The 27,453-nt window shown below is 31.6% G+C and overlaps 1 protein-coding gene across 1 annotated transcript; it reads left to right on the forward strand.

Moving 5' to 3' along the window:
- The first annotated feature begins 381 nt into the window (after positions 1-381).
- LOC129225699 (GTP-binding protein 128up-like) lies at positions 382-27,180 on the forward strand. Its single transcript, XM_054860175.1, has 9 exons — positions 382-574; positions 1,474-1,639; positions 2,693-2,893; positions 6,245-6,414; positions 9,918-10,103; positions 15,345-15,457; positions 19,421-19,543; positions 26,940-27,035; positions 27,117-27,180. Exons 1-9 carry the CDS (start codon positions 533-535, stop codon positions 27,121-27,123), a joined length of 1,104 nt encoding a protein of 367 aa, XP_054716150.1. The 5' UTR covers positions 382-532; the 3' UTR covers positions 27,124-27,180.
- The last annotated feature ends 273 nt before the right edge of the window (positions 27,181-27,453 follow it).

The raw sequence follows: 27,453 nt of genomic DNA on the forward strand, positions 1-27,453 counted from the left end.
CAAAAAAAAAAAAAAGACATTAATTATTGGTTGCGTTCGACGAAACTCACCGATCGACCGGTAAGTAACTGGTTACTAACCGAATCGTTCTGGTTGCGTTCGACGAACCTCACTGGTCAACCGGTAAGTAACCCGTTACTAACCGCGGCGGTCTATAACCAACCGGTTACCGCAGCGGTTACCATTCTAAGCAGTTGATTGGTTGATTGGAGCACGTGATCATTAGCTGTCACGTGATTTCCTAACCGTTCGCTCTCGGTCGAGCTCGTCGAACGCAACCTTTGAACGGCAACGTAACTAGTTTCTAGAATTTGGCAACAATATTTACCAAATGCCTTCAGCCAATCCAGAGAGGCTACTCCTTGAGCCAATCATAGACAATCTAAAAATGTGATTTTTGCAGTTGCATTTTAATGCTTGTTATTGACGTGTGATCCTGTCCATAGTGATTTAAATAATTTTAGTATTTTTTTTATATAGTGTGTTGGTCATCTCCGTTAGTTTGAAACACATTTTACTGGTTTTATCAATTATGGCGTCAGTTGTTGAAAAAATAGCAGCTATTGAAGCTGAGGTATGTAATACATTATTCAAAATTTGATTTATTGTTACTATACCAAATTTAATACTGAGTTAGAATCCCATTCCTCAGAGAACTATTTAACTGCAGATACTCGTAACATTTGGATTAATCAAAAGGACGAGAATCTGAATGGCACTTAAGAAAAAGAAGTTACAGATTTAAACAGGCAGTTACTGGTTGTCATTTGCTAGCTTATACACGTCATCTAAAATGCTTGGGATTAAATTATCATGTGTTCAAGAAGAAAATGCCAGAATTTTACTTGCCAGTAGTATCCTCGATTTTATACTTAATATCACAGCTTTACAAAACAAACTGACCCTATTTCCCAGAACTTATTTTTCCAGTCAAGTTTTAAAATCACCTTAGTTACTACATAGTGGACCAGTTTAAAAAATATATACAATTGATGAAAGTTTCATGAATCTTTGCTTGATCCTTGATGGCATTGCCATCTAGTTCTTCTGTTGCGAGAGTATTCTGTTATTTCTCATCTATTCATATTAAATTAAGAAATCATTTACATTTTTAATCCACCTTTTCTTAGAGACAGCTGCAGATTGCAAAAAACATAATGTTTGATTTTTAATGATATTGTAATTAAATTGTGCTTTGGCTAACATTTCATTATTTTCCCGTACTAAATTCCTATTGGGTATCAAAGATTTCTTTCATGTCATTTTTTGAGTTTTTGCCAGTTTCTGCCACAAATGTGGCAGAAACTGGTGGTTTTAACCACCTCGGCAGAAACTTGCCAACCCTGATCAGGATTCACTATAATGTCTATTAAACCTAAGGTCACTATTTGAGGTGAGTTTGCACTTAATTACAATAACTATTTTTAAGTTCTTGTAGGTTGAACAATCAATGTCATTCTTAATTTTTCATAGATGGCTCGTACCCAGAGAAATAAAGCCACCATGGGTCACTTAGGTTTGTTGAAAGCTCGATTGGCGAAATTAAGGCGAGAGCTGATGACACCAAAAGGTGGTGGTGGAGGACCTGGTGAAGGGTTTGATGTTGCCAAAACAGGCGATGCAAGAATCGGGTTCGTAGGTCAGTATTTAAAAAATATATTAATATATTTTTGTGATTTTAATAATAATTTTACCTTTGATACCACCCTTCTTTGTAACTCAACCCAGGGGTCTGGCCAGAGAAAATTTGGCCGGGGGTTGTGAAGGGTCCATTAATGGACCTTTTACAAAAATCTGATCAAACAAAATGGACTTGGCACAAAATCCCGATCAAACCAAAACGGATCTTTCGCAAATTGTTTAATGAAAGAGCAGATCTCAAATCAAAATGACGCAGTATATTTCCATTTTAATATTTTTTAAAGTTAAATTAAAGGGATCTCGGCACTTGTGTGATGCTCCTGCAAGCAATAAATAACTACTACAGCCAAATAAATATAATGCTTGTTGATTTCTTTGAAAGAAATTAACAGCTGAAAGTCAGTTTGGTTTATACCTTTGCTTGTTTGTTTTATGAAGCAGTGTTGTTGTAAACTTTCCAGAAAAATCTTCAACTTTCTTCGAATAGGCATGGTAAGCAGTAGCGTAACTAAGGGGTTGGCAGGAGTGGCTCTCACCAGGTGGGGGGTGGCATTTCAACTGATTAAATTACTGTATTATACTGTTTTTTTAATTATAAAATTTGAAAAATGCTTTAAATATGAAAAAAAAACTCGCAAAAGAAAAAAAAGCGCTAGAGACACATACATAACATCTACTGAGACGGAACATTGGGCATCATTGAAAACAATTCTAAAAAAGAAAATAAGAAAAAAAAATACAATTCTGCCTCTCCTATTTGTGGAATCAACTAATCAAAATGTTCCTAAAAAGGAAAAAAAAATTTTTTTGGAGTTCTTCTTTAGTTTGCCAGGGGGGCTACACCCCATAGTTATGCTACTGATCGTAAACAAAGCATTGCATACATTAATATACAATTCTACAGACTGGTAAAGAAATTAAAAGATGCTTATGCAGCATTTTCATAGTGTAAAACTTAACATTCAAGTTACATATTTAGTTGTTTATTTTATTTTATAATGTTCCTTGTTTTTAGAGGGTTTTATTTTAAACTTAATTTTCAATCAAATAGGTTTTCCTTCCGTGGGCAAATCTACTCTGATGAACACACTGGCCGGTGTCTTCTCTGAAGTTGCAGCTTATGAATTCACAACTCTGACCACCGTCCCGGGTGTTATTAAATACAAAGGAGCTAAAGTTCAGCTTTTAGATCTTCCAGGTATCATTGAGGGAGCTAAAGATGGTAAAGGACGTGGTCGACAAGTCATTGCGGGTATGTTTTGCAGTTTTTTAGTCGACTAGTACTCATTATTTCTTGAATGTCCTAATGTTTACACAATCAATAGTTATATTTATATAAATCGTGTTAGGGTATTGAACAATAATTCTGTGCCTCCTTAGGGAGGCATAGTGTTACTGTAGAGCACACAACTGTTACCATAATTTGGAAAGAAAAAGTTAAATCAGCATCAAGAAATAAGAATCGGAAAACATTATTGCTCTGGCATTCAGCTTTGAGCATCTGCACTAAGATCAGCAATATCTTTTCAAACGAACCAGAAAATTTGCTCTCAGAAGCAATTCCACCTATCACATTAATGAGGTACAGTAGAAGACCGTTATAAGGCACACCTTGGGACCAGACCTTTTGCGTTATACAGGTTTTTGCGTTACATAAGGTCATTTCAAAAATTTTGAAACTAATAATCAGGATATATCTATGTTAGCACTTCAGAATGAGTTTTATCTGCATTGATTATTGAAGCACTAATATTACAATTAGTCTTTCACAGATAAATATGTTTCACAATTAAAAGAAAGTGAATTATCCTGCACTTCTGCTAGCTTCATGGTTTGCATAACAGCTGCATTTTCAAGAGCCTACTGGTGTTTTCTGTTTACTGTGACTGCTAATTTTCATTTAAAATCTTTGAATTAAGATGGAAAGATGAAAAGCTGTTTCAAAATTTAATTTGCCTAACAATTTTTATGTTTGCTAAGCAAAACAGAATAATTTTTTGAACTTCAAAACCTATCGTTTACTTCTGCAAAGTTGTGCGGTTTATAGAGAATTGCATTATGCAGGTTGGCATTATAAAGGTATTCTACTGTATTAACGATTTACTGATAATGTATTTTAAAGAAATATATGTTTTTCTGTAATTTCGTGTAATTTGTGAAATGAAGTAAGCTATTGATATTCATATTTCAAGTCCGACAAATCCCTGGAACAAGGTGACCCAGATGAATAAAAAGTTACCTCTGTATCTAGCTTGTTCAGAAAAAGGAGCCGTATTGCACTGAATTTTCCTATAAGCTCTGAAAAATAATTTGTCTGGAACCTAAAAGTTTTTCCTGTCTCCTAAGAGATTTTGTGATTTTTGTCAGTCTTATATTACAATATAATAATTAATTATGTTTTGGTATATAAAAACTTCTTTATATAAAACATGATACTCAATGAGACTCGCACTGCTCTACCCGAAAGCTTTTCAGGGAACTATCCAAGGCTAGGGGAATATAAAACGTGGTATTGTTTTTCTAATCCATGAAAAAAATTGTACAGGTTCGCACAGATCATGGAAATCCTGGAAAGTAATGGAAAAAAAAAATAGCACAATTCGGACCTAGAAAAATCAAGGAAAAATGTCCTGGGCAAAGATAAAGTAATAGTAGCTAAAAGAGCATAAGAAATCTTGAATGATTAAGCAGTATTGCATATTAAACCTGGAAAATTGAACAATCCCAAAAACAAATCTGAATTTTTAAATCCCATTGCACCGACTTATGAAGAAAACTACCTGCCTTCTTTTGCAATATGATTTTACTGCTTGGATGTAACTAAATTTGAATTCACCATTATTTTCACTTCTTTTGTATCACATTCTGTAGTAGCAGATTTACATTCTTGATTTCAGCAAGAACAAATATTTTACATCAATAGATTCCGTTTGGTGCTGTCTCATTGAAAAAGAATTGCACATTTAAATTAAATGTGGTTAATTAATTGAATGGAAAACTCATCAATTAAAAATCGATTTATTATTTCCCACTAATACCAAAAATACCGCTTTTTTACCTTAGCCAAACCGGTGAAACGAAATTGTAAAATAGCTCGAAATACCGGTAGTGCAATCACTAAATAGCACTACTCTCTTCCTGTAACAGGGTTATGAAAATTTTTATGAAGTCATGAAAAGTCTTGAAAATTTTTCATCCAAATAGAGTATGAAACCTGATTGTAACATCAGAATAGTATGTTTGATAAAAAAAATTTTGAAAAAAAAAAAGAACCAACTTCAAAATTGCTCTAAAAAGTGAAAAATAATTTTATTCTTTAAACACCATCGATAATACTTTTAAACATAATTTTTGAAGTTGGCGCAAAAACAAAAAGTAAAATCCAATGTAACCATGCTCCGTTCATATTTTTTTCAGAAAATCATCCAAAGTTAGGAACGAAACATATATATTGTTGCTCAAATATGCTGCCATCAATGCATAATGTATGTGGTAGTGAAGAAACTGGACGTGGTTAAATTTATAGTTGTAGTTGAGTTATGGCTGTGACTGATCTTATCGTTTTTGTGCCTACTTCAAAAATTATGTTTAAAAGTATTATTGATAGTGTTTAAAGAATAAAATTATTTTTCTTTTTTAGAGCAATTTTGAAGTCGGTGCTGTTTATTTATTTTTTCAAAATTTTTTTATTTCATTCTTTTTAGTGTAAATATATATAAGTGTAAATGTAGTGTAAATATGTTTCAGTAAAGTAAGAAATTACCATCACGAAACTTCACCATATTTTTTTCATAAAAATGCTTCATACTAAAAAAAAGGAAGAAAACTATAAGCACGCCTTAAACTTTAAGCGATTGGCACTAAAAATTTATCTTTGTTCCTCTCTTGGAATTCATAATTTGTGTGTTAATTTAATTATAACCATTTAAATATTCCGTTTTCCCTAACTAATTTGCATTTTACAGAATACAAGTTGCTTGTGATGAAATCCTGTATAGTTGAGGCAAACTTACCCTGGTAGTATTGTGAAGGCTAAGCAGATCCTGATTACTGCATCCCCTCGCTTCCAGGTTAGGTTTACCTCCACTATGGAGCAATGACGCTGAAGAAACTTGATGCTTGTTTCAGAAAAGCCTTTATTCAAAATTATCATTACAATTACTATTAATGATACTGTTATATGGCAACAAACTTTTATAACAATGGGTTTCATATTTAATCATTTAATAGGGAAATTGCATGAAATTGACTGTTTTTTGCCCATAACTTTTTGTCTAAAGAACAAATATGGTGAAACAAAGTAATGGGAACTAAGTTGAGCTATCCCCTATCCATTAAAAAAAGAATAATCAAAATCGGTTCACTAGGTGAGACGCTGTGAGTGGACAAAAAAAAAAAAAAAAACATACATACGGTATGAACTGATAACTGCCTCCTTTTTGAAGTCTGTTAAAAAGTAGGGTGCAGATGTAGAAAGTTCAGAAACCGCTGATTTAATGCTTTTCTACTTTTTAATGTATGCTCATGTATTTGGAATTAGTAACATTGTTGCTATAATCATTTCTGACATTAGTTTCGTATAACAAATCTTTTTCTTCTGTAGTTGCTCGAACATGCAGCTTAATATTTATAGTTTTGGATGTTCTCAAGCCCCTTGTACATAAAAGGTTAATAGAGCATGAACTGGAAGGGTTTGGAATAAGACTTAATAAAGAGCCACCTGGGATGGTACTGCGAAAAAAAGATAAAGGTGGCATTAATTTGCAAATGATGGTAAGTCGTGCTATGATTTGCTTTGCAATAATGCTGCAACATAACTTGATTTTGTAGTTTTAATTCTTTTAAAACTTTAAAAGAATTAGTTAAGAAGATTAGTTAAAAGAATTAACTTTTTTAATCAGAGTTTCTGATTTTTTTTAAACCGAAAAAGTCGGATTTTAAAAATTTAATTCAGATCCTTTTGATTTTTCTTTAATCTTCAAAAAATTGTATAGATTTTAATTACTTTACATTTATAAACATAATATGTTTCATACCATAGATGAATCCATTCAGCAATTCTTAGAGACGTACCGAGTACTCGGCCAAATTCTGATAGATACTCGGCCAATATCGAGTAGTTGCAAAAAATTGAATATTGTCCAAAGCAGTACTAAAATTTATAAAAAAAAAAAGAGAAAGCATTATATTCTGCAATCATTTACAATTAAAATTTATAAGTCAAATTTAAATTTTAAGAATAATGAAGTTAGTAATGCTTCAGTGGAATAACTCTTTATTTAAATGTCCCCAAAGTTAATAAAACTTATTTATTAAAAATTATGCAAAAAAGGTAAGTATAGAAAATATGGAATTTTTATATTAAAAATGGATTTTTACAAAAATTAGTTATAAAAAATATAAAAATACCTTTGCTTAAAAATAAAAGGAAATAAAACAACATTAAAAGTACAGTGCAGGAACACTGCAGACATTTGTTTTGGCGTTACAAGGAATTCCTTTTTCAATGCACAAAATGGAAGCTCGTGGATTTAAAGGCATCCGACAAAAGTCAGATTTTTTTGTCGAATGTCTTAACATTCTTTAGTTTACATGTTATGCACTGAAAAAGACATTCCTTGTAAAGGGGGGGGGGCAGAAATATGTGTCTGCAGTGTTCCTGCACATTTGTTGTATTAAAAAATTATTTTTGTTTGGCGGACTAAAACTATAATTGATTAGTATACAGTGAAACCCCTCCTAACGGACACCCCTCTTGTGCTGACAATTTTTAATGCCCCAGTTCCAATGCAAATAGCATTTTTAAACCCCTATCCTGCGAACACCTCTCTATTGGGGACAAAAAAAAATTGTCCTGTTAGTGACCGCATTAGAGGTATTTTACGGTAATTTGTTTTAATTCCAACTTGATTAATCATACCTTTTATTTATTTATTTTTAATTTTAAAAATAATTTTTTTGTAAAATTTTTGACACAAACAAAATTGTTTATATAATGCGTAATTGAATTTCAGCAGGAATTTAGTTTTAAAAACTATTATATGGACAAGGAGGTCTATACTACTATTCCAATAAGTTCAAAATTCATCACATGTGTGTCGGTGGTTCTTCTTAAAACATAATTGGTACTTGGTAACTCGGCCGAGTAGTGAAAGGCCGAGTACTCGGTACTCGGCCAAAGTGCTACTCGGTATGCCTCTAGCCATTTTTAAAATTAGGATAAGTTCTCTAAATATTCGATGAAGTTTTAAGACAAATGAATACGTTATAATTTTTATGTAAGATATAATTTTAAATCAATAATTTTTTTTTAAAAAAATCACTTGATTGAAATAATTTTATTTAAATCAATGATTTAAAAAAAAAAAAAAACTTTGATTTAAATCATGTTGTTAATTATGATTTACATCAAGCTAATTTAGGTCAACAAACCCTGTTTTTTAAGTGTATTAAAGTTGATTTAAGCATCATGTTTCAACACTGAAATATATTTTATTTGTTTTTAGTTAATTTTGAACCTTTAAGGAATCTAGTTTTTCAGCTAGTCCTCCTTAGCACTTACCATATTGTGACTGACAAAACATAAACAGGACAGACATCTTTCAAAAAACCTTTTGCATATATGGGTGACAAAATATTTCAAATCGGTTTGGTGCACGTGTTTTCAAATTAGTTTGAATTTTAATAATTCTTAGTGTAACTACAGAAATTGCATAGCTGCAGGAGGATATGCCTGTAAGTGGATTTATGCAGTGATCATTCTTTTGACAGGGGTTGGCAGTTTCTCTCTTGTGTTAATATCGTATTAGTACTACTTTGTAAATGCACAAATGTTTTTTAAACAAAACCGTCTATGTTACAATATTTAATACTAGAAAACTACTAATGTGTGAAATCAGATGTTACCAATAGGAAGATTTACGATGCTTGAACAGTTTTAAATTCTCCATTGATTTAGTTTTGAATTAAGTTTTGTATTCTTTTGACAGAGGTTGGCAGTTTCTCTCTTGTGTTAATATCATATTAGTACTACTTTGTAAATGCACAAATGTTTTTTAAACAAAACCCTCTCTGTTACAATATTTAATATTAGAAAACTACTAATGTGTGAAATCAGATGTTGCCAACAATAGGAAGATTTACGATACTTGAATAGTTTTAAATTCTCCATTGATTTAGTTTTGAATTAAGTTTTGTATTCTTTTGACAGAGGTTGGCAGTTTCTCTCTTGTGTTAATATCGTATTAGTACTACTTTGTAAATGCACAAATGTTTTTTAAACAAAACCGTCTATGTTACAATATTTAATACTAGAAAACTACTAATGTGTGAAATCAGATGTTACCAATAGGAAGATTTACGATGCTTGAACAGTTTTAAATTCTCCATTGATTTAGTTTTGAATTAAGTTTTGTATTCTTTTGACAGAGGTTGGCAGTTTCTCTCTTGTGTTAATATCATATTAGTACTACTTTGTAAATGCACAAATGTTTTTTAAACAAAACCCTCTATGTTACAATATTTAATATTAGAAAACTACTAATGTTTGAAATCAGATGTTGCCAACAATAGGAAGATTTACGATACTTGAATAGTTTTAAATTCTCCATTGATTTAGTTTTGAATTAAGTTTTGTATTACGAGAAATAAGGTGGGTTTAAGCACTGTGCCTCTGTCTGTGTCACCATAGCTAGATAAAATAGACGCATGTGTGCACGCCATGCACGGATACATTGGACGCTGTGCAGATACATTTGCTGTAGGTGTGTGCATTGGCTGAAAATAATTAGTAATATCCATATTAAACAACGATTACCTTCAAAATTCATTTGAAGATAAATGAATGAAAAATGTTTATTGTTGCTTTCACGAATACATGATAGAAAGCAAAAAGCGTTTTTTTACAAAAAAATTTACCTACCCACTGCTTGTTGATTTTCATTCCTTCAGATATTTTTTAGCTATGTGTGTGCAGATACTTTATATTTTTATCTTACAGTGTGTGTTACTGTTGCACAGTATGAAAAACGCCTATCTATATTTTTAGTACATTTTATGCATTAGATATCGTAATATTACAGTACCATGTTCTTAATCCTTAAATAGCAATTGTGTTTTGAAAAGATTAAATGCTTCCTGTATTTTATGAAAAATAGTTTTCAAAAGATTCCCATCTTTCGTGTAATATATTTGTCAATTTTCATTTCTAGGTCTGTTTAAGGAGGATAGAAATACTTTTGTTTGAATCCTGCTGATACATATTATTCCTATTTTAGGTTCCTCAGTCAGAATTGGACTTGGATACTGTCAAGACGATCCTCTCTGAATACAGGATACATAATGCAGACATAGTGCTAAAGAGTGATTGTACCTCAGATGAGTTAATTGATGTAATAGAAGGCAACAGGATATATATACCTTGCATTTACGTTTTAAATAAGATTGATCAAATATCTATCGAAGTAAGTATTTCTTTTTTAACCCCCCGACACACGAAGGAAGGGGTTATAAGTTTGACGTGTCTGTGAACCTGTATGTCTGTCTGTATCACCCTAGCACAGGGCCTGATTACCGTACAGGCCTACTGGGCCTGGGGCCCCTTCTTCCTTAGGGGCCCAAATTACTTATGAATTATCCATAGCATTACATCTATACAAAAAATACACATATTTTAAAAATAATATAGCCTTCAGGGGGCCTCAATATTATTGTGGGCCTTGGGCCTCACTTTTAGTTAGTCTGGTTCTGCCCTAGCACCTAACAGGATGGATTCATTTTTTAAAAAATGTTCAAAGGGAGAGTAGATCAAGAGTGTTCTTAGCTAGATTACGTCTTTTGATGACACTAATTAACGAAGATATTAATTAAAAACCTTTAAAAGGTTACTGCAAAAATTGCAAAACAATTTTTGCAGTGAAACATAGTTAAAAATTTTTTAAATTTACAGGGTTCGTACGGGTCATGGAAATCCTGGAAAGTCATGGAAAAAAAATAAGCAAATTTCAGACCTGGAAAAGTCATGGAAAATTGAAATTTTCATTCAAAGTCATGGAAATTTATCTCAAGTCATGGAAAAATATCCTTGACAAAGAGAAAGTAACAGTAATTAAAAGAGTGTTAGAAATCTTAAGTGATTTAATAGTATAGCACATAAAAGTTGTTAAAAGTCAAAAATTGAAAGATCCAAAAATCGGATCTGAATTTTGAAATTTCATTGCATCCACTTCTGTCGTAACCACTCGCCTTTTTTCGTGATGTGATTTTACTGCTTGGGCATCATTCATTTTGAATTAACTATTATTTTCAACAATTTTTACGTTTATATTCTGTAGTAGCAAACTTGCAAGTTCTTGGTTTGGCCACGCCCACTCTCAAGACGCAATTCAATTGCATCCGAGTTAGTTTCCTTCACTCGTAATAACTTAAGCATAAAATTTATCAGAGTTTATTTTAATTTGTTGAAGGTTTTAGAAAATAAAGATCTTTAGTCAGGTGATAAAATATAGAAAAAGGGGGAATTCTAATACTCTAAAACAGTAGTGCCCAACATATGGTCTGCGAAACTAATCCATGCGGCCCACTGCTACGTTCAATGTCGGGAATCACACATTATGTGTTGAAATTTCTGAACTTGTTAATTTATATGCATTTGAAAATGTGCAAATAAGTAAGCAAAACAAGTACTTTTGAATCAGAAGATTTATTCACTACTGTATGGGTTTTTTTTAATATAATTACCTGGTTTAGAAACACACACACAAAAAAAAAAAAAAAAACTAAACTATGTGGCTTTACTTTAAAAAACGAAAATACTGTGAGGTTATGTGGATGATTAAAGGCCATTGTTGACACTAAAAAACAACTTCTGAAGCAAATTTATTGAAACTTAGTGATGACTCATTAACCTTTGTCCCATTGGTTATCATTCTGGCTGTTTATAAAAAATAAAAAAAAATAGACAATTACGCATCATTATATTCCACTTACTGCAATTTTACTTTACTTAAACTTATATGATGAAGCCAAATAAAAATAGTTTAGTTTTTTAAGTGTACACTGATATTTTTTTCCCATTACAAGTAAGTGCTTCAATAAAGTAGTGGCAGTCATGTAGAAGTTTTTGCTAATGCTCATTTCTAAAAGTTGGCAAGTTAGATATTAAATGGTGCTATAACAAGGTCATGAAAATTTTTATTGAAGTCATGAAAAAGTCTTGGAAAAGTCATGGAATTTTTTCATCCAAATAGAGTATGAACCCTGAATTTAATACCAAAATGAAGAGATTTTTTTTTCCCCGCATCTGATAGACTGTGTTTGGAACTTCCATGTTTCATAGAATTTGAATTATGTTTTTTAAATTAGATTTTAATAAATGCTAAGTCTTTATTCATGAAATTGATAACAGAATTCATTATTTGCCGACAAGGAAATAAAACGCACTGATTTAAATTTTTATCTGTTGCCAGTTTCTTTAGCAAATAAAATACTTGACATTGATTTTTAATAATATAAGGCTTTTAAAAGGATTTTCAATTTTCCCTCTTGATTCTACAGTTGCGACTCAGTCAGTTTTTTTTTTTAAAATTTTATTGTCTCTGATGTGATAAAAATTGTTAAAAAAATCTATGAAACGTTACTTACAGGAACAATAAGTTACTGCTCTTATACCAGGGCTGATGCAGAACTACATGCAATATACTGACAGCCTGGTTTATGACCCTGTTTATTACCTAAGCCTTAACCTTCATTTTCGAGTTCAACCGCAATGTCGCTTGCAGACAGTGTTGCCAGATGGTCAAGTCCAGATTTCTCCAATTTCTCTCTGTCAGGATCTCTGTGACGCACATAGCACCTAGACCATTTGACTGATTTTCATGAAATTTCGCAAAGAATTAGTTTGTAGCATGGGAGTGTGCACCTTTTAGCGATTTTTCGAAAATTCGAGTTTGATCTTTTTCGATTCCAATTTTAAGAACATTTTCCCGAGCAAAATTATCATAAGATGGACGACTAAATTACCAAGCTATCATAATGTGGAACCATAACGTGGGCAAGTCAATTGGCGAGAAATTCATCATGCGTTATTTGTAAATATACAGGGGAACCAAAATACCTTTTAATTTTCTACTACTGGCAAAGCCGTGCGGGTGCCTCTAGTCATAAATACAAGCGGCTGACCGAGAGATAAGAAATAACCAAATATTTTTTTCTACTCGCATTTACTACTCTGCTTCTTTAGTACATTTAAACTACGATTTTTGTATATATTTATCTAAGAACATTCTTCATCACACTTATTTTTGCCTATTTCACATATCAACTAGTTACGCACGCAGAACTATTAATGCGAATTCCGTAGCATAATATTCCACATAATACGAATTTCATAAAAAAGTTGAGCAAAGCTAAACCAACGCTGTTTGATACAAACAATGTAACTACCAGGTGTCAAAGCGCTAATTTAAATACGAAAAAAAAAATTCCCGAGATTTTTTCCCCCCAGGTTTTTCCCAAGAAAAAAAATTTTCCCCAAAGAATTCCCCTCAAAACCCATTTCCTCAAAATTGCCCCAGAGAGCACCAGATTTCCCCAAAATGGGGAAATTCCCCCTATCTGGCAATACTGCTTGCAGACTCTTGCTGGTGTACAGAATTCATTTTAGCTGTCAGTTGTTCATAATCTTAGTTTCAGTGAGAGAACATCTGTTTCCAGCATAGTTATTGACTATAACAGACTAATAAGTCCATAAGAAGGTCATACCCAGCTTTTGGCACATGGCGTTATTTACATGCTTTATATTTTGTAAAATAACAGCAGCGTCTATCTATACTGCCATTCTAAACACAAACGTCGTGCTGAACTGTAAAGCTGTGCTCAAAATGAAAAAAATGCTTTTCAAGTTTTATGCCTCCGCACACTTGATTTTAGTTCCTTTTTTTTTTTTTTTTTTTTAGTTTAAAAAATCTATTTCTCCTGGTGACAATAACTCAATTTTGATTTTAAAAAAAATTCAAACTCTGAGGCTTAGCACAACAGTATAGTTGGGGCATAGCTAAACTGGCACTGTGCATAATGGTGTAGTCATGATTTTTGCAGCCACACAATGCTGCCAAATTAGTTTTGCCCCTTGTATAGTTACTGTTCAGTTGATTCAAATAGCAGGTTAATAATAAATTCAAATTATCAATATTTTGTTCAAGTATAAATTCAAGTGTATACTCCGCATTTGAATCTTTTTTATGTGAAAAAGATTATACACACTTCTCCCCTGTAAGTTTTTTGAAAGCTTCATAATTTCAAATAAATTTTTTAAATTAAATGTTTCAAAAAATACTGAATTTTCTTTTATGATATTCTTTGTTTGCTATGAAAAATATGTATACTTTTTAAACTTTTCAAATTTGTAACTTTTTTTTCCTTTGAAAAAAAAAGTTACTTTTCAGCCTTCATAATCAGGTTATTTTTGTCATTCCTTCCAAAGAAAATCCCCCCCCCCCCCATGAATGGTAATTTTAAGAGCGTCTAGACTACTCACTAAAACATGTTGAACTTTTGCTTTTTATGTTTTTATTGCTTTTAGTACAAAATGTTTTTTCCTTTAAGATATTAATTATATGCTGGCTTAGCATTTTCGTATTGTATAAATTTTATGCGCCTTAAGAATAAAGAATCACATCTCTGCTACTTCTTATCCAACAATTTTGCTGTCAAGAGTATTTTTCTTTCCTCCTTTCTTGATAATATTTTGTTGCTTAAGCACAGTTGAGTAATTCCACATCAGATCAATTTAATAATGCAAGTTTTAGACCTCATTTCCGATTTTAATAAAATTTGGTCTGAAGGAACACATGACAAGATAAGCACAAAGGCACTACTATTCTGACCTCAGAAAAATTCTTTAAACTATCTGAATGCAGTAGCACAAGATTGACATTCACTAGCAAAAGCTGATTGCATCCATTGATTGCATCATTTGTTTCAATTTATTCCTAACAACTTTTTGCAGGATATGTCTCAGGTTTTCTTCGTTTTTTCTCTGGCTAGATTATATTTTGGTTTAAAATTTTTTTATGAATTCTTTGCAATAAAAAAGATTCAAATTTGTTTAAACGCTAAATTATGAAAAAAGAATTACTTTTATTTTTTATTTATTTATTTATTTTTTTGTTTTCTGCCACTTCAAAAAATTTGAAAAAAAAAAAAAAAAAAACCTAAATGTAGGGAAGTATACAAGATATTTTCTGACAAAATTTGGTGTGTGACAGAAAAGCATTGCAAAATTTTTTTTTAATTTTATATTCGTCGCCAAAAATCAACTTTTTGTTTAAAAATTATGACCATAATTATTTTTTCATGTATTTTATTCCTAAGAATAAGGGAAAGAAATCACTATTAATTTTGAATTTATTATGAAAAAAGAATTACAATGGAAAAAACTTTTTTTTTTTTTGAAAAACTTGAAGTTTGTTTGAGATGAACAGCTGAAAATTTGTCTATTTTTTACAAATTTGACTTCAAAGAGGTCCCCCAAGTGCTAGTCAAAAAAGCCGCAAGGGCAGATTTGACATTTATAAACCTGGCTATTACCTTTCCCAAGATTTGTATGTTTCTCCAAATTGTATTGTGTCTTTTGATTGCATAATTAATATTTTGTTCTTCCTCTAATGTATGTTGATTGTATCTTATTAATCTTTTCTCCCTAGGAATTAGACATTATCTACCAAATACCCCATACTGTCCCCATCTCAGCTCATCATAAGTGGAATTTTGATGACTTACTGGAAAAAGCATGGGAATACCTGAAATTGATACGAATGTAAGGTCTATTTAATAGTGAGTGGTGGTTGAATTTCTGATTATATTACAAGGCAATTTAGCATATGAATTGAAAATTTTCAAAACATAAAATGTTTTAAATATTGAAATTAATGTAAAACCAACAGTGGGGGTAGTTGACATTAGTTAAAAAAAAAATTAAAAAAAATAACGAGACATGCAGGCACCAAATGATCAGCTAAAATGGGATAAGCATTGCAAATTTAAGCACCATTTTATAATTTCCCTTGTTTATTTGTTCTTAAAAGTGGCAACTTTTAATGTGGATTCCAGCTACTGGTGGTTTTACATTAAAATATGGAAGGAAAAAAACTTTTTGTTAAAAGCATTTTGATTCCATACTTTTAGTAAAGTCTGCAAAATTTAAGTTTTTGAAAAAAATATAAATCAGTTTTTGGTGATCTTTATGGTATTTGGTGTGATGATTAACTTAAACTATCTATTCTTGGAGATGTTCATTTATTTTCAGCAATCAAGTTATTTCTGCTTGGTTCAAATGAATTAAAACCACTGTTGCCAGAATGCACAACCCGCCTCTGGTTGAGAGACAAACGCAAAGTGTTTAAACTTTTTATATCGACCTATGATGCAGTTTCCGATAGGAAATCAACAACGCACTATTTTAATCTGATTTTATTAAGCTGTAACAAAAATAAAAAAAGGACTGTTGGCCAAAGAGGATCAAATAGTGTGCATGAAAGTTCAAAACAAACGTTAAACAGAACAGAACAAAAAAGGTTTCTCTTTACATTTGCCCCATCTTCCTTTGTAATTTCACTCCATATCTTTGCTGTCTTGTTGGAACCTTTCAAACTGTGGTTCAGTGACTGAGCCTAAATTTTCTGGGAAAAAGTCCACATTCATTGCTGTTCTTTCATTCTTATGATCCTTGTAATTACCCAGAAAATTACTGAAGGCAACCTCAGCTTCTTTTCCCTTTTTGTCATGTTAGTCTCTAATTCCTTATGTTTCGTAAGCTTCTGGATTTTTGGACTAACACAGATTCCCTCTTTTAGCTTATCTGTAAATAAACCAGGAAACTTTCTACACAGGTATTTGAAACAATCGCCATCTTTTGGTTTAGCTATGACCAACTGCTTAGTTATATATATATTTAATACAATACTATTTTTGTTAGTATGATCATTAGGTTTAACTTAAGAGAAGGGCTGGGGGATTGTCTTTTGTTGGATTATATTCGATATCAGAACCTGCAATTTCTGAACTTTCCAATTCTGAAGACTAAAGGGATGATCAGTAATCCAATTGAATGCAAAGGCAGGTACATTAGATGAATGAGGAATGGGGAGTATGACAGATGGAATGTTATCAGGCTAAGAGATTGAATTTTGCAGTTATACCGACAAAAATAGCAAGAGGAAAAGTTACAATCAGTGCAGTGGTTTTTTTTTTGGTTTCCTCCTTTTCATAGTAATCTAAATTGTAATGCAGTCTTCTTTCTTGAAAGCCAGATCATTGAGGAGACACTGCAAACAGACTTGATAAAACCCCATGTGTTATCCTGGTCACAAATTTTAGGCCAAAATACACGAAATAGATTTGGCTTACGTTGTGTGCAATGCTTCTCATATAATTAATTTTGAAGAATACTTTATTCGCTGCATATGTATCAAAAGTCATCTGGCAAGTTTTCACAACGTCTTTAAAACTCAAAGCCAAGTTTCATGAAAGGAGATGAGAAAAGCAGCTCTTAAGTAGTTTTTGTGATGAAGTTCCCACTTGTTACTGTAAAGCATCGTGGAGGTATCACAGAGGGGTGTTCTGTAGGTTTCACCTCTAAAGAAAAATGATCATGTAAAGGAGGAAAAATTCAATGCTGAAATTTTTTTACAGTAAATGTGCATGAAAATTGGTGTAAAATTGAATTTAAAGAAAATGTGACATAATAGAATTTTTTCATTATTTTTCCTGAAATCTGCACCAAGAAATACAGAAAGTTCTGTCATTACTTCTCTTGTATTTTGCTTCATTGCAGGCCTGTGTTATTTTCAATGTAAGGCATATTATGAGAACAGTTATGATTCTTTGCTAATAGTTATGTGTCAAAATATTTTAATTACTGAAAGTTCAGGGACTCCTACAGCAGGAATAAAAGCAAAGTATACCTATAACTAGTGTAATATCTTCATAACTTTTCATGAGATGATTATGACCTTTTCTATTTCCCTACCAACATTACTGTTATAGAGCAGTACTCTTAGGCAGCTTAGTATGCTTAATTTGCAGTAAAAAAAAAAAAAATGCTGCAAAATGAAGGTAACTGCATGAGTTGAAAGTATGCTCGAATTTAATTCTTTATTATATCATGCTAAAAAAAAGTTCAAAAATCTTGTTTATGTCCAAACTGCACCAAAAATGATATTTTAGCAATGAAATTTTATTTTTGCTCAAAAATCTATGGGTCATTAACAAAATTTGCCATTAACTGGGTTTTTATACACTACTGGCCATTAAAATTGCTACACCAAGAAGAAATTGCCAGAATGAAGCTAAATTTTGCACACGTGATAGCAAAATTGATATTTAATTGATTGAATATATTGATTGAAAGTGATTACAAAATGAAAGCAAATTGATCATTTATAGTTGGAAAAATCTCAAAGGAATGGAGGTTTAAGTACCCTGTTAAGTCACCTCTCGTGTGAATGTACGATGTAGGAAGCGATACAATTGGGCATTGAGGCATAGCAGTCTCCTGCGGTATTCTACATCATCTCATACCACAATTGCTGTAAACTATCCACTCATTCGATCATACTCATACGCATGTGTTAGCACTCACGACGTGGCTCCCAGGGGCCATTTTTTAACATGACAATGCTCGGTCACACTCGGCAAGGGTGTCAAGAGACTTCCTCTTCCACATTATCACTTTCTCTGGTCTGCGCGATACACTGATTTGTCACAAATCGAGCATATCTGGGATCACTTGGGACAGTGTGTAAGTTTGATCGAATTAGTGGCGCATTTACAGTAACTGTGGTACGAGAGGACGTAAGACATCGTACGAAACTGCCGTACCTCAATGGTTGACCGTATCGACTCTTACATTCCAGCTAGAGGTGGCACAACAGGGTACTTAAACCTCCATTCATGTGAGATTTTTCCAGTAATAAATGATCACTTTGCTTTCATTTTGTAATCATTTTCTAGTGTCAATGTTGCCATCATATGGGCAAAATTTTGTTTCATTCTGACAACTCCTTCTTGGTATAGCAATTTTAATGGCCGGTATAGTGTATGTACATGGGGAAAGCAAGTTTTAAGCTCAAAATAAAGTTACTTAGCCATATGCTGGCATAATTTACCGACTTTTCAAATTTTTGTCTGTATCATCTCTGAAGTTTGACAGCAAACATAAGGGATACACCTTTCATTCAACATGGTTCTTTTTCTACCTAAAGGTAAAAAGAAAGTTTTCAAGCTGCAGAAATTTTTAATATTTGAAAAGTGGCCAAATTCACCACGTATCTATTAAAGTCATCTCGATTGACAGTACCGTTTAGAAAAATCAAATATACAGCAATGGGGGTTGTTCCGCCAATTGAGAGAGCCTTATTTTATTTTCATTGAAAAATTACCCTTAAATAGGACTTTCTTCTTTTATCGGGTTGACTTCATTTGCCTTGTCAGGTAGACAAAGTTGCATTCAATTCACCAATCTGATACCAGATTTTTCACCTGACCGAGTTGAAAATAAAGCTTTTTTATAAAAAGAAATCAAGTGACATTAAGGAAGTAGTCCAATAAATCCTTAATAATATCTGAAGTAAACTTTTAGCTAAAAATAGTGTATGAGAAGTTATTACAGAAATAAATGCCACACTTCAATGTTTATTACAGTAGAGGGATTGCTATTTATTAATGTAAACATCTTGATATTTAATGTTTGCTTGAAATTACTGTTTTCCTTTTGTTACAGTTATACCAAACCGAAAGGGCAATTGCCGGATTATGAATCACCAGTTATTCTCTGTCATGATAAAAGTACAGTTGAAGATTTCTGTAATAAATTGCACAGAACAATAATGAAAGAATTCAAGTAGTATGTATTTATTAATCTTTACTTATTGATAATGTATAACTTTCTTTAATATGTATAATTTAGAGTAAAATCAGTCATGCCACACATTTAGGTTTTCATAAATATAAATAATTTAAAAAACTCTTAATCAAAGCTTCTAAATTTCTAACAAGTTCCTAAACATTTCATGCTTTTTACATTCAAACAATCAAAAATTTTAAGCACTGATTTTCTACAGTGGTCAAAACAGTTGGTTTATTTTAATCGGTTGAAAATATAATAAAGAAAACCACGCTCAAATCTATGTTATGGTACTATGTGTCAGCAAAAATTTTTCTTAGCCTCAAAGATGTTATAATTTCTAAAATGTATTTTTATCCTTAAAATTGTACAAAGAGTAGTATGGTAGATTTTACTAAGTACTTGGCATTATCCAGTATCAATGAAATCAATTTTCAGGTGATACTTTATTTTGATTCTTAAGGAACTTCTAGAGTGCTTAGTTTTTTTTTTGACTAAAAAAACCCCCCTAAAAATGTGAATAAAATTTTAACCCGTTCGGGACGGCAGTCCGCAGAAGATAGCCTCCCTCAGGATGGCAGCTGTTACACGCGGACTGTGCGCAAAGGCCGGGGCAATTTCTCCCACTAAGCCTAATACGCAGTTTCAGAAAGTACGCATACATAATAATGAATAAAACGTACACTTCACGTAGAAAGGAAACCATTTTTTAATATATGATAAAATACGTATGTCATAACTTCAATCATAACAAAAAAATTTAATGAACTATAAAATATATTGTTTTTTACTGTAACTAAGATTATTAAAATTAGACAATATATTTTGCACAAAACAGGAAAAATATTTGCACTTAATTTTTGTGAAATACTTGAAGAATATTGTAACAATTCATATTTTAAAGCCTCATGAAAAATTTCAAAGCACTGAGCAATGTGCATTGTGCATTTTACACTCATAGGTAGTGTTAAGTCTTTTATTCTGCTTCAAGCAAATGATACATCTCAGTCTAAATTCTTTGCCTCCTCTTTCTTTCTCCCCTCCAATCCCATTATAAATGGAACCAAAACTAGAAAGAGCCACTTCAAAATGAGTATACGTTTCCCTTCTCACTTGCGAGCACATGTTTATATTTTCTTTCTCGAAATCCAATAAATCAGACACTTGACAGACCCCATTCTGACTTCAGATAGAGAAATACTAATGCAGGAGAGCAATCATTTGAATGGAACATGGATAAGTAAGGCCATCTAATAGTAAACATTTCGTTCCAAATCCAAAACGCAAAATGGCGTCGTTAGGCCGACTGCGTCCTACTTACTGAAACGCACGGCTGCATTTTTCGTCTCTGAAGAACCACCTAGCGCTGACGCAAAGACGCGTCGTTCGTCCCGAACGAGTTAAATGACAACGATAAAATTATCACACCTTTATACTGCATTTCATTTTTTTGCATAAAATAAGTAAACCCTTTATATATATTTTGTCAAATTAATGGATATTGTTTTTCCATATGTGTGATACCTTACTTCATTTGACACTATGCTTATGTTAAGTATTGCTTAAGTCATATTCATGTTGCTCTTTTTTAAGGAAATTTCCTCCTTTGAAATGGCATGCATAACTTTTATGCTTCTAAAGGCATTAATGTTTAATGATACTATTTGTGCTGTTGAAAAAATACCTTATATTTTACTAGATAGAGAGCAACACGAAAAAGTGAGTCAAGAATTTTGTTTATTAATGCAAAATAAATCGGAAGCACCATGTCATAAAATGAAAATCTGAATAAAAATTTTTTTATCAAGTAATAGAAGAAAGATATGCAAATAGTTATTTCTAATAAAAGATCTGATTTTTGTCTAACAAAGTTATCGCAGAAAAATGATTCGCCTCTGTTGCTCTCTATTACACTTCGCTTGGTTCTATTTTTTTTTTTTTTTATTTAAAGAAATGGAGTATGCTTTTCACATTAGATCTGGTTCAAATTAAACAAATTTTTTTTACAGCAAATAAGTTCATAGGGAATCAAACTGCAAAACGTCAGTTTTGTACTTTCCATTATTTATTGAAATGAGTTTAAGTTACGTTTTGAAACGTTCAGTGCATTGCTGAAATTTAAAGTTATCTTTAACCCTCTGCTTTTTTCGTTTGTCAGTTTTGTTATTAATTGCAATATATAATTAACTAGTACAAAAAAGTTCTCCCTTTTTTTTGTGTAAAAAAACGCATGGCATAAATCGGTGAAATTGCTGCTCTATTTAAAATAAAATGTACTAAATTGTTTGTTATGCATCCAAATCTTTTTTTTAAAAGTAAGTTACACTAATGGTGATTAAGTATGACTCCCCGACTTCTCACCTGTTTTATTAAGAACCCTCATTCATCTCCTAATGAGCTCTCTTTCTCTGCCTCCTCACGTTGCCATAGTCGGCTCCATTCCTTTTCCAGCATCAATTGATATGTAATTGGTGACAATATGAGTCATGCATTTATATTTAAGTCAGAGCCGTAACCAGACTTATGTTGCTGGGAGGGTTTTACATAATACATTTCTTGTAGAGACGTACCGAGTACTCGGTAACTACTCGGTACTCAGCCAGATTTTGATCAGATACTCGGCCAATACCGAGTAGTTGTAAAAATTTGAATACTGTTCAAGACAGATTTTACAATTAATAAAAAAAGTACAAGCATATAATATGCTACAGCCATTTACAATTCAAATTTACAAGTCCAATTTTAATTTTGAGACTAATGAAAGTTTGTTATGGTTCAATGGATTTCATTTGCTTTCATTTATGCATTATATTGATAATTATTACAATATGAATTTTTAAAGCAAATATAAAAGATGACATATCGTCGCCTCAGAGCAACAGCAAGACGTGTAATCCCATGAATAACAGTAAGATATCCTACTGTTAATCTGAGGCGACGATATATTTAATGAAGAAAAGAAATCTGGTATGTGCGCTGTATAGTACATAACTTCCTTGTACCCCTATTAAACAATTGCAGTCTTTTTAATAACTCAAAAGAAAAGATGCATGTACTCATATATGGGCATTCGAAGTACAGTTGGACCTCAATACATCGAAGTAGCAAATTGCCGGAAAAAAAATCGATATACAAGAATTTCGATACATGGAAACAATCTTATTTTATCATAAAAACCTCCTAAACCATAAAAATTAAAGCTAATTTTCGTGTATGAAACCCAATTTCTAATTTATATGAGCATTGGATTAAATGTAAGTTAATAATTAAAACATGAACAGAAATTACATTTTTGCGCCTTCAAACATGTTCATTCTTCGGCAAATCAACTTGATCCGCAACATTAAGGGATTTTCGTCTTGACAATGTAATCAACAGAAAAATAAATAATCTATCTACTTAACTTCAATGATTTTTGCTGAAGCTGAAAAGACTAGGAATGATAATCAACAGACAAAAGAGATAACTTGAAACTGATTTTACAGTGTTACTGGTTACAACTTGGATTTGAAATACACTTGAGGGAATTTAAGAACTCCAGAACTGAACAACGACCAATCTGCACACCCCTCAACTCCATATTTCTTATGAGTTTCGTAGCAACCTTTATAATTTTCTCCCCTAACCTTCATTTTTCATGAGACAAACAATCTAAAGTGGAAAAAAAATCTTCGAATGCCTCAAATTTTTTCGATATGTAGAAGCAATTTTTTTATGTAATGGAACATGGAATTTGCTGGGATTTCGATACATAGAAAATTTTGATATGTGGAAGTTCAATATATGGAGGCTCGACTGTATATAAAATTCTTCTAAAATTCATTTTTTCTAATAAAAATTTTTTAATGTAGTAAATATAGATTTTGGCCTGCAAATTTAAAGAATTTCGCATTCTGTTAAATTTTCAAAACCTGAAGAAAAACCATGTATAGTTTTGAAACTAATGATTTTCACTATAATAACAATAAAAATAAATACTGCAGATACAGCACTGAGTTTCGAATAATTTTTCAGTAAGATTTTTATTTTTCAAATAAAATTGAAAAAAAAATGCAATAATAAACTAAACAGAATAATTATTGCAACAAAAAAGAGAAAAAAAAGGATAAAAAGTAAGTTTTGAAATGGTTTCCTAAATTTCAGAGCGGTTTGAACCCTAAAAACCCATCCCTTAAAAACAATCTTGATTTAAGTACTGATTTCAATTTGATGTTCCCCTCATCCATCTTGGCATTTAGTTGATAAAATGCTTTCTTTAAACCCATTCAACTTCAACTAATCTTCAGATGATATTTTTTAGAACTGTATTACAAATGTTTTGGCTACATTGAGCCCCAGTCTGTCATTAATAAACTACAAGACTCCAATCTACAAGGTCTTTTACATTGAAGTTATAAGAGGAAAACCATATCAACTATAAAAATGCTATTTTCTGTAAAAAAATTAAAAATTTTTGCTTTACTTCCAAAAAATTGTGTACACTTTATTTCGTATTTAAGGATCAAATGCCAGCCATAAATACTCTTCATCTGTCGTATATCAATAAGGAACTTCAACGGAAAATTTCATGGTAATGGACGTTTCAGTTGTTGCAAAAACACCTTACAAAGACTCCAAATATGTTACAGGGATTTAAGTCACCCTATATTTTCTATAAATTCATTATTTCAAGAAAACATCCTATATTTTTGATACCCAAGAATTCTGTTTTCCAAATTTCACACTTTATTACAATAATCTAATACTGCAATTGTTTGCTATTGTGACTCGTGATGTATTGTTTTGACCAGTGGACGCACACATGTTCTGGTGAATAGCTTGGATATATTGATGATGTTGATTGTAGATGTTCATGAGAATATGCTGGATAAGCATTCTTCGGGTATTTTATCATCAAACAAAAAATGTAAATGTAAAACTGCTTAAGACTTGTGAAGGTGGTTCTGACTTTTAACTCACAGTCAAACTTCCATGGAAAAAAGCATTTTCATGAACTAGAGAATTGTAATAAAGCAAACAATGACTTCGGACTTAGAACACCATAGTTACTTTTAGAGCAATAAAAGACTCTGTAAAAGACCAAGTAGAAAATTTTGATGTAAATAAAGAAATACCTTTTTTATTGTGAAGCAGCACTATCTAGGGAGAGGGGAAAACAGAAGAAAATCTACAAAAACAAAAAATAATTAAAATAAATTTTAAAAAGACGAAAATAAATTGAAGCTGGAGGCTTTAAAGAAAACATTTCATCCACTCAGGGCCATGTTAGATGAGTTGAACAGCAGGTTGAAATAAATACTTAAGGGGGGAACCAGTTTTTAGGCGGGTCAACAAAAGCCACTTTTTTTTAAATGTCATAATATATATATATATATATATATATATATATATATATATATATATATATATATAAGTAAAACTATTCAAGAATATGTTCCCAGAATTTCAATGCAAAATTCCAATTAATTCTGGTGCTATGAGCACTTAAGTGACTGTGAAGAATCGAAAACGTTCACAGCATTTTTTTTTCAACTGATGGGTATTCTAGCTCAAATTTATTGACCAATCATTCTGAAAATTTGTGTAAATATTCTTTATTAATTTGTTATGTATAGGAACCCAACTGTGGGATGATATTTGTAAAAAAAAAAATGCAAAAAAGATGAAAAAAATGAACATTGTAATCAAACACCTCAAAAAACATGCAGTTTTGAACTTTTTTGATCACAATTAGGTTCACATTCTTAGGAAATATATTAACAAAAGAAAAAAAATGTTATGATTATAGATAAAAATTGTCTTCTCTCGGTAGTGCCCACCAACAACAAGCTCTGATGGCGACCGTCCATGGACTGTGGCTTCTAACTGCACTCTCTTGATAAAAATGACTCTCAAAACTTGAATAAAATATCCTTTTTAAAAGTTTCTCATTAAAAGTTAGAACAAATTCTGATTATTCCTTAAGAATATCTATCCTTAAAAAAATTCATGAAAAACACTTTTCCTAAACTGGTTTGCCCCCCTTAATGAAGATATATCTCATACAGTTATCAATTAAGCATTAATTGATGCTCGGATTTAAAAAAAAAGGAATAGTTGTTCAGAAAGGGAGGAAAGTTATGTGTCATTTGTTTTTAACCCTCGACACAAAGAAAGGTCGTTATAAGTTTGACTTGTCTGTGTGGTCTGTCTGTGGCACTCTAATGCCTAAATAAATGGACTGATTTTGGAAAAAAAAAATTGAAAGGAGAGTTGATTGAGAGTGTTCTTAGCTAGGTTGCATCTTTGGATGACATTAATTAATGAAGATATTAGTTTAAAACCTCTAAAAGGTATTTTGCGATTTTTGCAGTGAAAACATAGTTAAAAATTTTTAATTTTGATACACAAAATAAAGAATTTTTTTCCACGTCTGATGGAATGTGTTTGGAACTTCCATGCTTCATAGAATTCGAATTATGTTTTTTTAAAGCAGATTTTAATAACGGCTAAGCCTATATTCACGCGATTGATCACCGAATTCATTGTTGGCCGACAAGGCAATAAAACGATTTGATTTAAATTTTTTATCTGTTGCCAGTTTCTATTTAATAGCAAATAAAATACTTGTCATTGATTTTTAATAATATAAGGCTTTTAAAAGGATTTTCAATTTTCCCTCTTGATTTTACAGTTGCAACTCAGTCGGGGTTTTTTAAAAAAATTTTAAATTTATCGTTGCTTGTTTAATTTAAAATTCATATTGAGTTTTTTTTCTAAAACATTTTTATCATAACTATTATTATTGTTTTAGGAGAGAAGCGCGGATACAACATGCTTTAACTCACTATATAGAGACGGCAAAAAAATAAAGCGTTAATAGTATAATTTTGTGTTCATAAGTAACACAAAAAGGTATTTTTTAAAATTTTGTTTGGCATAATTAACAATTGCCGTTCACATTTAAAAAAATGTTTTGTCATATTTTATGAATCGGTCATTATGATCCCAGTTGTTAGGTCCTTGTCATTCAAGTTCAAAGATTTTCAGGAACAATACTTAAATCATGCTCACTTTGCTCAGTAATGGACGTAGTATCTCGTAAGATATGTCTGTTACTGAGCCAAAAGTTATTTAAATATTGTTTCAAAAAAGCTTATAACTTAATTGCATTTTGTAGTATGAGTCAATGTTCTTTATTAAATTCATGCTGTGAAACAACGGTCTAAAATATTTGGAGTTTTTGTAGGCTGTTGAGTACAACAACTGATACACCTATTAAAATGGAATTACCACAATATCCTTCAATTTTTTTTTGAACAGTGTATTTTACATTTTTTTTTTTTTTTTTTTTGCATCAGGGAATCATTTTAGCTTTATTTTTATTTTACGTTCATTGGCATAATATGTTTTGCAGTGCACTAGTTTGGGGCTCATCTGTAAAGCATAACCCTCAAAAAGTAGGAAAAGATCATGTTTTGAATGATGAGGATGTGGTACAAGTCGTTAAAAAGTAAGTTTATCTCCTAATTTCTTTCTTAGCTAAGAATTAGTCCATATTTTCATTGAAAACTCTCTTTTGTTTTCATTTTAGGGTCTGATAACAATCAAGGAAGTTGCTGTATCTGATAATTCAATAAAATAGATATGAAATGTTGCATCTCCTCTTTTGCTTGCCTTTAGCACTTGTTCGTATATGAATCCGATTTAAATGCAACTAATTTCAAAGCAGTTGTAAAACAGTTTAAGGTTCTTACCACAGGTGCAGAAAATGTCCAATCTGACCATCTAGGGTCAGGGGAAAGTTGAACCATCTGGGGAGATTTTGCGGATAAGATTTTACAATTCTTGGGGCAACCTGACAATAAAAAGCAACGCTTGTATACTTGGCAATTTTTAAGGATTACAGGTTAATTTTATGTGTTATGGCT

This window comes from Uloborus diversus, chromosome 7, assembly GCF_026930045.1.
Source record: "Uloborus diversus isolate 005 chromosome 7, Udiv.v.3.1, whole genome shotgun sequence".
NCBI classification, from domain to species: Eukaryota; Metazoa; Arthropoda; class Arachnida; order Araneae; family Uloboridae; genus Uloborus; species Uloborus diversus.

Coding starts and splice junctions, on each gene's coding strand:
- LOC129225699 (XM_054860175.1), top strand. CDS start 533: ATGGCGTCAGTTGTTGAAAAAATAGCAGCTATTGAAGCTGAG. Junction 575..1,473: donor TAGCAGCTATTGAAGCTGAG/GTATGTAATACA, acceptor AATTTTTCATAG/ATGGCTCGTACCCAGAGAAA. Junction 6,415..9,917: donor GCATTAATTTGCAAATGATG/GTAAGTCGTGCT, acceptor TTCCTATTTTAG/GTTCCTCAGTCAGAATTGGA.